This window comes from Bombus pascuorum, chromosome 1 (genome assembly GCF_905332965.1).
Source record: "Bombus pascuorum chromosome 1, iyBomPasc1.1, whole genome shotgun sequence".
In the NCBI taxonomy this organism is placed as follows: Eukaryota; Metazoa; Arthropoda; class Insecta; order Hymenoptera; family Apidae; genus Bombus; species Bombus pascuorum.
In genome coordinates, this window is record NC_083488.1 from 31566421 (window position 1) to 31579801 (window position 13381).

General features: G+C 33.8%; 1 protein-coding gene across 8 annotated transcripts; it reads left to right on the plus strand.

The window, feature by feature from the left end:
• Positions 1 to 135: 135 nt before the first annotated feature.
• LOC132910303 (uncharacterized protein KIAA0513) lies at positions 136 to 13175 on the plus strand. 8 transcript variants are annotated; one of them, XM_060965886.1, is made up of 10 exons: positions 136 to 555; positions 4999 to 5273; positions 6129 to 6412; positions 6717 to 6758; positions 8231 to 8335; positions 8689 to 8849; positions 8956 to 9142; positions 10669 to 10891; positions 10962 to 11056; positions 11456 to 13175. In XM_060965886.1, the coding sequence occupies exons 2-10, from the start codon at positions 5002 to 5004 to the stop codon at positions 11518 to 11520; spliced, it is 1434 nt and encodes a 477-aa protein (XP_060821869.1). In that variant the 5' UTR covers positions 136 to 555; positions 4999 to 5001; the 3' UTR covers positions 11521 to 13175. The 8 variants fall into 8 exon arrangements, with proteins under 8 accessions (XP_060821869.1, XP_060821897.1, XP_060821879.1 ...); XM_060965914.1 differs by having other exon boundaries at positions 5002 to 5273; XM_060965896.1 differs by having other exon boundaries at positions 136 to 308.
• Positions 13176 to 13381: the final 206 nt, after the last annotated feature.

Below are 13381 nucleotides of genomic sequence, written 5' to 3' on the forward strand. Positions count from 1 at the left end.
TGTTACTAACGGAATAAGCACTTCGCATCTGTTATACCGACCATTTCGAGCTACGTAAGAAAGGTAAGTAAAACTGTATTGATCGCGCGGTACGCATGCGTACGCGCTAATCGGATCACATGTTGGAAGAGTAACGCAAGTCGAACGGGCCAGCCAGTGCAAGCAACTGCGCTACGTTCGGTGTGTACGACCGAAAGCTTAAGTAGTAACGGCGTAAAGAACCGTTCGTGATCAGACACGTGTTTCGAAGTGATCGCGGAGGGGAACCGCGTTCGATCAGCAGGCCTAATCCCTCGTTTTACCACACGGTATATTCTTCATTTATTAAATCGTTGAAATATTCGTCGGACACTTCATTAACGCAATGAAAACATTCTTGATGTGGGTGAACGACTAGGCTGGTTTGAACGATCCACTGTTTCTCTCCTCAAATCAATGTGAAATCCTATCTCGAAATCCTATCCTTTTTCATTTTCATTCATCTCGCGCATCAGACATTCTTCTCATCCTCGTTGTTCATGGCTTGGATAATACTTCGCTGCAATTAGAGAAACAGTAAGTAATTGTTGTTTGATTGCAAATAGTCGATCGTCGATTGTAGAACGCTTACAATGTTCGTTATTTAGCTGTTTAAATGAGATCGTGGTAGTTATAGAGCTGCATTATGGTACACGACGAATAGGTCGAGCTTTGTGAACGTATGTTTTCTGAAATCGTAAATCGAGCAATGGCCCGTATGGTGCGGAACAGCCCGGTATAGATAAAGCTGCATTGCGGCGATGTCCCGCCGAAGTGTACTCCTCGACGTGCTTTCATATGTTCGTGAAATCCTACGATCGTTTGTCCCTGATACAAATACGTTTGACGTAACGTTGAAGGTGAATCGACGAGCGTTTCGTTCATTCGTATCGATCAACGACGTATAGCACCACTTGATCTATACGAATATTCTATAAATGAAACACTTATTGTTAGTACATTTTAAAATAGCGCTTAATATTGCCTTATGCGTTTTAATTTACATCGTCTATGCTCGAACAAATTTCACTTAATTTTACTGGTCGAATTAAGGCGATATTTTAATAACAAGAAAATAGTGTAATTTATTTCGTCTTCCATTTATTAATTTCATTTTATTGTCATACGATATCGTAATGATAGTTGAAGAATTTCGAGATGCTCGGACAAAGGAAGCGTCGATCGAAGCATTGGTCAAATTACAACGCTCATACCCAAGAACCTTGGCGTGCTTGTTGCTCGATATTACATCCGCTTCCACCCCCGCGATTCCTGCTGCCAGCTTAATTTCAAATTCTTGCGGCATCCAACTTTCGATGGAGATGTTGACACGATCGATGATCTACTTTCGCATTCTGAAAGTGCTCTATCTTCTTTGTAGCATCACGAGTTTCAAACAAACTTCACTCGACTGCTCTATCAAAAGATACACAGGACGATAATAAAGAAAAGGAAAAAAAGGACAGCGTTTATGATTTTCTATTTTCTATAGACGATGCCATATAGATACAGATTTAAAAGAAAGATCATTTTCTCCGATGCATGAAACTTAAATTTACAAAATTCTGTTACACAGTTCCTTCTTTATGGAATAAATTTAACAGCAAAGTAGACAATTTATTATCGCTGATCTTTGCAATAACGTATCTCTACATTTAAGGCAACAAAATTTTCAACAGATAAAATAAAAATTAGTGTCTTTTTCTCTGTATCATAAACTGCTCCCGACTCGTAACGTGTGCTATTATTAGCATCGTTATGAATAAATGGAAATCATTAAACATGTGAAAGACATTACGCAAACGATAGTTAATCAGTTTCCAGATGCGGTTTCGGTCAGAATGAGCTATCAGCAAGGACATTCGCTATTGTTTCGTATCACAACCGGTAACGGTAAAGCGTCTCGTTCATTGTGTAATATCTGTATATGCATATATACATATGCATAATGAGAGCGTGATAAGGAGACCGGAGTAACAGTTGGTTGCGAATCTTGCAAGCGCAACACCATAAGCGTAAATATTAAAGGTTAGATCATGCCACGTGTGAAACGTTAAGGATGAGAAAAAAAAGTTTCCTTCGAAACATTAAAACTGTATGAAGTTTTACGTAACTTTTATCGTCACACCTGTTTACTCGCATTTTCCTTCATTATACGGTTTCTATTTAGAATGAAATCTTACTTGCATTTGTACAAGCAGAAATACGAGTATCTACTAACCAGAGGTAAGAGAAATACTAACGATAAGAACTGTTTGTGCAGATAATAAATACGTAACGTCTTTTTACTATATACAGATATAGTTTTCTACTATTTTCACAATGAAGGAGTGTATTAATTAAATCGTTTCAGAAGATTTTCATTCACTAATTAAATTGTATTTTAAATCAAACGTGTAAAATCGAGTGTTTGATATAAAGATCAAAAATTAATTAAATAATTTCTACAGTACGTGGTACGAAATAATTTTGTATCGTATACTTCAATTGGTATAAATTTTCTCTTTGTGGAAAATCTGATATCGTAGGTTTCTATCGAACATTTGAATCTTTCCACAAACTCTTGTACGTCGTCAATCATTTTGAGAATATATTTACGTATTGATTATCGCAGAATAAATTTAAAAAAATGAATTACTATATATATGTTTCGTATATTAGTGCAATACATGTTGCGAATAATAATAATAAAATAACTTATGATAAAAATATAAGTATATAATATAAGTTGATAATACGACGTTTGCTTATATTTGACTTGTACATTTTTCTCCATTTATCAAGTCGTACACTTATTTTATTTATTTATGTTTGCTTCGCTTCACGTGTAAAAGTAATCTATCATGAATTTCAAACACATTTATATTTGTCCACGTGCATTTAGTTTGCTTGACGTAAATTCCTATTCAAAGACCTTTCCGTCTTGCAGGAACGATAAATAAGTTTATCACCTTTGCACCGATACGACTGATAAAACGATGCTTGTCAATATTCAACATAATAATGTTTTCTTAGTATTACTTGTGTGACTTTATATGATACTACTAGGTGCTATTCCAAATAGGAAAATCAATAATACAAATTATCGATACCTATGTACATATCGAAGCATAATTTTCCTTCAATGATGGATTTCGAGCGAATTTTTTACGGGACACGAAATTTCAATAACCACCGAATAATAAAAACAATATATCAAAAGCGAATAACGATGAATTTTGCAGTTTATTTGGAATACGCGTCGAATAATCATATTCGAAGTGTTACGTGATTTTCATTCATTTACATGGACGCTATAAGATAAAGTGTTGCAACCAAAAACTTGTTATTACGTAACTATACTAAAAAAACATGGTTAACATAATCACAAACAGTTATTACGAGGAACCTTGACATAAAATGTGAGAGAAATTCTGACAACCATTAATAATTCTCAAATTATTTTCTTCTTTTCGTTCTTAGCGATATATAATCATTTTATGTTTTTAATAATTCTTCCTCTGCGTTCATTTTTCATAAATTGTATACAATATCTCTTCTAAATGATATGATTTTATAAATTCCGATGTAATTGTTTTTATAAAAACAATGTCGGTTTAAGAATAATTTCATTAATCTCAAAAGTACGTATTTTATTCATTACGAACTGATCTTACATTTTTCGTACGAAAAGTGTTTTACGTTTTTTCGTTTCAGCAAACGTTTCCCTGCAGACGTTTATCGCTTTGCGTACGATGCTCCGTACGTACCTCGTTGACCTACATACATTTTCAATGAGCTTTTCACTGCTTGTCAAAATCCAAACAATGCTCGTTAGGTGACAGAATTTTTGTCGAACAGAAGATAATACGCTCGCACGAATTTGCAGATAATATATTCATGATTTGAGTCACGAACTTCATTGCTCATTACGAACGAAGATGCTTTCCACTGATATTACGTCAAATTGACTGCAATACGGCTCGATAGAGGCAATGGATTCTTTTGATGATTAGCGAGCAACCATCTGGAAAACTGGTATTGATTAAAGTTTGTTATAATGTTCAAATTTAGACGAAGGGTTTTTTGAGTTTTTACAGTTTACCACATCGAATATAGAGAATGTATTCACGTGGTTAATGACACCTAATGGATCTAGATTAATAACGTAAATAGCGTTTTTAATTTCAACTTTATATACTTGATACTGTGTGTTAGATTGTCTGAAAAGTTTCTTTCGTTTTATGAGGAAATAATAGACGCACAACGTTTTTTATTTTATATTATTTTGTCGAATTACGTACGATCCATTTTGTTCTGTTGAGATAAACATTTCACAGACTCGGTTTCACGTTTGTACGAAGGTGCACTGTTGTAAAAAACACGTTTGCGAAAGAAAGACTCTTTTCGGACAACCTAATATTATTGCAAAATATTGCTATAAAACATCGCATTATACCAGACATCAGAAGAACGAAGTACATGTTGTTAAACTTATGGATAGAACTGAAGAACTGTAATTTTCATGAAATTTGATATGATATACATAGAGTGTTTGTTGCAAAGAAACCTTTCTACTTTGCAATTTCAACGATTATTGAAAAACGTTTAAAAGAGAATCTGTTATTTATTTATTGGAAATAAACATTCGAATACTATCAAAATCATTTATAATTCCATTTGTATGTACTTAATTTCGTAAATCCTAATACGTACTATGTTTCGCTTCAAATTCTTCTGGATAAATTTTTCTTCTACTACCGTTCGTTCATTCTAATTCCTAATTTGCAGCCTACGAAATTAAACTTCTGCAATCTTGAAGAAAAGAGAATTTTCAGAAATTTACGAATATAGAAGCTGACTTAGAAAACAGAACAAAGGATAGTAAAAGTCGAAAGCACGAGCCTCCATCGTTATACTCGTTGGTAGATGCTGAAGAACTGCAATTTGCATGAAGTCTAATTTAAATACTTAGAAGATTGTTGTACTTGTCTGTTACAGAAGATGGTGGATGTAACTACGGCTCTGCCATCCACCGGTGGAGCGTCCCTAATTGGACGCACCAGAGGTGCACTCAGATCCGTCAAGTCTGCGTTGGGAGGCAGCGGAGAGTATCTTCAGGGTTTGGGTAGCCGAATAGGATCCGTTCTAAGTAGCAGTTTAGAAGAAAGTGAATTGACCACGACGCCGTCGACGTCGCCATCTTCGCCACAAGCACCACCTCAGACTTCCAATCCGGAAGAACAGTTGGCTAGAAGAAAATTAAGGCTCCCAAGGTAAACTCCTGTCTCGCGAATCTATTGCTAAATAGTTCTAAGGCAGCACGAATAAGGTGTATCAGAGGTGTGAAGAGTAATTGGGCATCCTCTAAGCTTACTTTGATTTTACTCATCTTATTATACTGAGAAATATATATTTTCTTTTACGATTTAATTAATATCCTTTAAGTTATGACTTTGATAAAATATTGTTCACGCGTATTGCTTACTATTGAGAAATCTGTGCAATATTTTCCTCAATATCATAATAATCGACTGCCTTGAGAATGTATTGCTCGTAAAATCTTCAGAGACACATATAAATAATAATTTGAAGAAACGTTCAAAATAAATGAAACGATATAAAGGTATTTTATTATTGAAATAAAATGTCACTTTTTTATCTATCCTATTTTTACTTTAAGCGGTTTGCGCCTTAACTGAAATGCAAATTACGATACATAATAGATGATCGATAAGGTGCACTAGTTTCATATGCAAGAAAATACGCCTGGTTATGTTTATCGTTTCTTCTTTACGTGACAGTAACAAATGACAGCTAGATAAGTATTGCGAATTTAATGTTTCGTGCATTTCAAACTGTATCTTTACTTTTAACCTTCTGAAAAAGTTGTTTTGTACCCGAGAGACATTTTTTAATAAATTTCTAATAAAATTCTCACGTATTTGCGTTTGCATTTTATATATTGTATATCGAGGTCATACGGATATCGATATTTTAGAAACTTCCGTTCATATTGCCGATGAATATTCTTGATATCTTTTAAACGTAAAATATCTTCGAGAAATATTCTCGATCTTTTTTAAACCTACGATATTCCTTGAAATTTCACAATTTCTTGTTTTATACAGGTTTGGTACAGGATTATCGTACGAAGACTACGAAGCAATCGCGAGGCATAAACTGGAGCGTCAGGGTAGCGCCAATATGTCGAGGTGTATGAGAAAATATCCTCCGGGTATGACCTACGAGGAAATAGCCTCGTCGAGATCGGCCGGAACCAAAAGACAAGAGCATAAAGTAGAGGAAGATAACAGCCCCGATAGGGACAGTGAAGAAAGTATAGAACCCCTTGAAGAAAGAGATATCAAGGCTACAGGGCCTGATCCTTTCGATAAATTGAACTACAGGGGAGGTGAGCAGCTACAAAAATATCTTACTTCGTTAAATATTACAAAAAAAAAGATTGTGTACACGAATGTTCATTAATTACGTATACTTATATTTTTATGAATTCGGTGTAACATTGAAAATTCCCTTCTTTCTAAAAGAATGCATTTTTAATATTTTTTAAATCCTTCGAGTAATATAGGTATCTGTCTCTCTAAATTTCGTTATTTCCGAAACGTTTATTTTCGCATGAAAATATATGTACAGTAAGTTTATTTTTAGAAAGAACGTTTTTATATAATATATTTTTGTTTCTCTTTGTCATGAAGCAAGGGCCCCGACCCGCTATCAGACGGTCGTTTTTCGTTTAGGTAAATGAACGTTGATTTGTATGTAAATATGTATGTGAACCGTCACAGGTTTCGTTCGTTTCTCACAAACCCTTCGTTTCCTTTCGGTGTTTTCACCGTATCGATAGTAAAGTTGCTATTGAAAGCAAGGACGAACCTAGGCTATTGAAACTAAGAGTAATACACGCTATTTGAATAATCGAATGACTTTATCTTCGTACGAGAACAGATCGATTATAATTTTCTTTTTTTCTTTGCGATTTGATTTCTTTTTCGAAAGATTACTTACTTTTAATTATTTCTCTCGATCGAACAGAAAATTTGTCGAATAAAAATATAACATCTTTCAGTTTCTCTTCTGTTACCAATCACTGCTGCGCAGGACTATTCTCAAATTTTCCATTAATCGATATTCCGATAATCGATCGTCCGGTTAATCGGTGTTCTGATAATACAGGTTCTGCTGTACTTCAAACTGTTTTACGCTGTTCCGCGGTTCATTTTACAAAATATGTATAAGAAATATACGAAACACGAATGAATAACTGACATATCGCAACTTTTCTGTCGGTACAAAAGCAACAATGCAAATAGATCCCTGGTTCCTGAAGTTTTGTGTTTCTCGATGGAAAATCGTATCGTTGTACGCTTTCACGTGAATCTTCCTGTATGTAAATATTTGGTGTCATGCGGTATAAAAACTTAGACAGAACCTCGTACGTGCTTTCTAGTTTCCCAGATAAAACCGAGTTTCAACTTTAATAAATTCTGAATATATTAAGATTCCAATGAAAATAGGAGATAATGGTTTCCTTTGTAAATTTAGTTACCGAATATATATTATTTAATAATTAATAATTGTTTATTATTCAAGCTTTACCTAAGAAACACATGATACATGATAATTGTCGAACATTAATATATTTTCTAACGTGTTTTACTTTTAAAAAATCGTTTATTAGAAACTTCTTTACCTATCTATTAATATATTTTCATTGCCTAGAATTTATATTTTATTCTCCACAATAAAAGAAAAGATCTGCTACATAGTTTTGATAGAAAATTAAATAAAATTATCTCGAGAAATAAACCAAAGAGACCTTCGTTCGTAATTAATTCTGAAAGTGCGCCTACAATCCTGTTACTTACACCTATTAAATTAAAACACCATCTAACCCAATTGAAACTTAATTGCCTCTTTATTGTGTACCCTTGTATAGGCTACCTCTTTTAAAAGCCAGAAATTTAGCTTGTTCAATCAGGTTTAATCCTTATAGTACACGTATACCTGATTACAATTTCTGATAGTACGATAGCATCACTGTATCATCCCTGTGTGTTCCTTGTTTCAAAAATTAGATTAGACATATTGTCAGAGGTGTTGAAGCAATACAATAACTTGGCACACGCACCAGTCTCGAGTATTAATTAGGGGAGCCGTAGATACGCTTCCACCTAATTAGGCGATTGTTTCCTGTAGAATATTATTTCAGATATGCCGCCTTGTAGCAGCGACTCGATGAGCGATCAGGATGGTTACGGACCTAGTACAAGTTTAGACTCGAACATGGACGGCCGCAGATTATGGCAGAGATCAGGTAAAATTTATTTGAATACTAACCTGTTGATTTGGTCATCCGTCAACCGGAAATTTCTATAATAATGTAAAATTAAAAGTTAGCAAAGACGGATCACGATCGAATCACGATCGAATCACGGGTGTTTTTAATAATTCTTTCAAGCATAAATATAATTACAATTTATAATATAATAATGTATACACAGCAGACGAGTTAAAATATAGAGGAACTATAAATAAAGAAATTATTATATCTAAGAAATTGGAAATTCGAGCTATGAGTTAACTTACTTTCGTCACCAAGGTTTACGAGTTAATTGTCCGAATAATTTGAAATTTAAATAAGAAATAATGTTGGGTCTTGTAATTTAGGTTCGTCGGGATCTGTCCAATCTTGGGCTTCTAGTTTATCAGCGGATAGTCAATCTGAGGAAGCTGCGGCGGATTTTATGAAAGCTTTTGTACCTCTTTTATTCGATGCACCGAATAGCATCGATCAGGAGCAAAAAGCAAGTTTCGGCCAAATGGTTCTTGTACGTGTTCAAATCTATTATGTGTATATATATTATCTGTTAAACTTTGTATAAATACAATGGTCGTGAAAGAAGAGAAATAATGTGCCGATTTCATTTCACACAGACAGAATCCGGTAGGATATGGTTCTCCAGGGTGGTGAACGCGAGGAGAGCACGCCCCTGTGTAACAGAAGCATCGTTTTATTCTTTAGCTCAACACTTCGCGGTGGCTCTTTTCGAATGTCACGAGGCGGATGATTTCGCACCTGCCAAAAGTCTCATGAACATGTGCTTTACTTTTTACCACGAAGGTATTTAGATCTGTCTTTTACGTAATTTTCTATATTGCAGACAGCGTAGATTACAAATAAGAAACATCGCAATTATACATTTCATACATATCAAAATATACGTTAGAATTAATTTAGCCGGATTTAATTAGTTGAAGTGCCAGGATTGGAGCCATATCATGAATACCTGTACCTGTTGAATTTTCTATATCGCAGACAGCGTAGATTACAAATAATGAACATCGAAATTATACATTTCATACATATCAAAATATACGTTAGAATTAATTTAACCGGATTCAATTAGTCGAAGTGCCACAATTGGTACCATATCGCGAATACCTGTACTTGTTGAATTTTCTATATCGCAGACAGCGTAGATTACAAATAAGAAACATCGCAATTATACATTTCGTATATATCAAAGTATACGTTACAATTAATTTAATCGGATTTAATTAGTTGAAGTGCCAGGATTGGAGCCATATCGCGAATACCTGTACCTGTTGAATTTTCTATATTGCAGACAGCGTAGATTACAAATAATGAACATCGAAATTATACATTTCATACATATCAAAATATACGTTAGAATTAATTTAACCGGGTTTAATTAGTCGAAGTGCCAGGATTGGAGCCATATCGCGACTACTTGTACTTGTTGAATTTTCTATATCGCAGACAGCGTAGATTACAAATAAGAAACATCGAAATTATACATTTCATACATATCACAATATACGTTAGAATTAATTTGACCGGATTTAATCAGTCGAAGTGCCAGAATTGATACCATATCGCGAATACCTGTACTTGTTGAATTTTCTATATTGCAGACAGCGTAGATTACAAATAATGAACATCGAAATTATACATTTCATACATATCAAAATATACGTTACAATTAATTTAATCGGATTTAATTAGTCGAAGTGCCAGGATTGGAGCCATATCGCGAATACCTGTACTTGTTGAATTTTCTATACTGCAGACAGCGTAGATTACAAATAATGAACATCGAAAGTATACATTTCATACATATCAAAATATACGTTAGAATTAATTTAACCGGATTCAATTAGTCGAAGTGCCAGGATTGGAGCCATATCGCGAATACTTGTACTTGTTGAATTTTCTATATCGCAGACAGCGTAGATTACAAATAAGAAACATCGAAATTATACATTTCATACATATCAAAATATACGTTAGAATTAATTTGACCGGATTTAATTAGTCGAAGTGCCACAATTGGTACCATATCGCGAATACCTGTACTTGTTGAATTTTCTATATCGCAGACAGCGTAGATTACAAATAAGAAACATCGCAATTATACATTTCGTATATATCAAAGTATACGTTACAATTAATTTAACCGGATTCAATTAGTCGAAGTGCCAGGATTGGAGCCATATCACGAATACCTGTACTTGTTGAATTTTCTATACTGCAGACAGCGTAGATTACAAATAATGAACGTCGAAACTATACATTTCATACATATCACAATATACGTTAGAATTAATTTAATCGGATTCAATTAGTCGAAGTGCCAGGATTGGAGCCATATCGCGAGTACTTGTACACACATTTGAGAGTACAACCCATATGGACGTCGATGAGATTCTGGACGGCGGCTTTCTTCGACGCGGTTCAATGTGAAAGAGCTTCGAGGCCAGTTCCTCCGAGGCCTAAGTCTCTAGATCAGGAGGCAATCGCTATCGAGGATCGAAAGTTTCAGGCTAATATCGTCTTTGGACAATTAGGGTAAATAGATTCAACAGAATGTTCGATGAACTTGTGCTTTATGTTATCTTTAAACAATTTCGTTTTTCAGGACGTTCACATGTAACATGCACGCCTTTGGCCTGTCACGTACTTTGTGTTTAGAATTTCTCAGGAAGCAATGTGTAATCGCCAATCTAACGGAAGGTAAGTTCATCAATTAATAACAACAACGTAGAATCAAAGGACGCTCATTATGAGTACTCTTTATCTGAATTCTAACTTTACAAATACCTGAAGTGTATACTTTGTGCATTTATCGCTTTGACATCATTATGCTTTGAAGTATTACTATTAATAGTACTAAATACCGATGTATGTATGTGTATAGTACCTATTATTACTATACTCTATCACTGTATGTACACAAGTATTTAATAGCCACGATATTAGACGTCAAAGCTATACGACAATGTAGTAGTACGTATCGTATTATATATGCGTGCTGCTTTATGATGAGTAAAATAAAAAATTACTTTTTTCTTTCCGTTCTTCGTAAAAATAGAATCTTTTTCTTTTCGTTAAGCAGAATGTACATATTTACAGAGCAAGAAAAGATGCTTCGTGACAACATAGAGAGAATGTTCGACGAGACCGAGCCCTGGCGGTAGTTTTGCTGAACATGAATCTAAGGATCCATGGAAATACTTTGTTGAAAAGGTATCGACTTATCGAACTGCGATTCGCAAGAGAAAATCGTTGCAAAATTGTCAATTAAAATATCGAATTCAGTGGAGTATAAATGAGCAAAGATGTCAATTTTATCATACAACAAACACCAAAACAAATGCCGTTGTGATACCATCTGACGCAGCTAAACTAAACGATATATGTAAATTAATGAATTTAAGCTGTATACTGTTCCTACCATTAACTAAACAGAACTTGTAAATCGAATTCTATGAAGACGAGAATCTCCGTGAAACTGTGAAAAGGATTCCGCGATTATAATAAAACTGCTGCAATTAAAAATGATTTGCTATATTTAAATATCAAAATAATTCTATTATTATTATTATTATTATGTTATTATCATTGTTATTATTACGGAATCATACTTGCGATTTTGTTTCTAAGTAGTCTCCGAAAATTTTAAATTTCTTCTTCTAATTCCGATAGGTTAAATCTCTGTAAATATACATATTATAAACAACTTAATTGTATTCTCGGTTTCTCCGTGAAAGTTGAAACAAAATTGTTGAATTTGTTTAGTTTATTTGCCAGGCTTCTATGTCCAAATCGAACTTAAGACATAAGCGTAAACGGACAATAAATTACGTGGACGAATTCGTGTGATATTGATAATCGGTTTGTAGCGATGATCGACGAGAACGTTATTTCTGTACGAGCAAAGGGTAAATTTCGTGATCTTTAACGGAGATTGCTAAGAGCGCGATATTTGCAAAGCGAATTTTTTCAAGTAACACGATAACGATAAAAGTCTATCGAAAGCAAGACACTTTTAATATGGATATATCGGTTGTTTTATAAATTCAAATAGCATTTCTATATGTTACAAAATGTCGGAGCTTCCTTGCACGCACACAACCGAACTAATATTATTAGATCGTAATACCGTTAGATTATCCTACTATATGAAAAATGATAGGGTCGTAAAAAGAGATATTTATGATCTAGAACTTGCAATTTATCAATTTACTAATATTACCTATTAGTTGATAAATAATTGTATTAGTTGACAATATTATTATACTTGAACTAATATTACAAGTTACAAGCCATCTGATCGTCTTTTTTGATGAAAAAAAATATAAAACCTATATGAGTACAGAAGTTTATAATTTACTACTTGTCACTTGTGAATTCACTGATGTAATATAGTTAAATTGTGCAAGAAAGCTCGGATCATAGTTAGCACAGTAACTATAGACGACGCTTGTAGAACGTTTGGTGAAAAATGTTAGCAGATTTCTCAGTTAAAGCTCGCTAATTCTATTCTAGAGTAACGATGTCGCAACTGACGATGAAACGTGTTAAAATGTGAAGATACTTCTCGCTTTAAAATTAATTATACGTTCAGACTACTTTACACACGCTATCTTGTATCATTTCTTTTATAGATCTTTATGCATAGAACAAGCTACTAAAATTTCGTTCGATATCTCATGTAAGTGTGTTTGTATTTAAAAAGACATATCATTAAATACAAGCATCGCTCGATGATTATTTTGTATATCTGTCCGCATTTCCAGTGAAATTGTTAATGCGAGAAAAGATAATAACTAATAAATTTCTTCAACATTGAGATGATTTCTTATGAAAACCGTTTACTTCTACCAAAACCATCAAAGTTCGATACTATAATAAAACTAAATCGACTTACGACGTTGGTCTTAAAATCTCATAGAGGCAAAAACGTATAATTTAGCAATTTAGATAATTACTGAGATTCGATGTTAATTGCTTCGAATATAGCAATATTTTTCAAATTAAATGCATTGTAAATAAGGA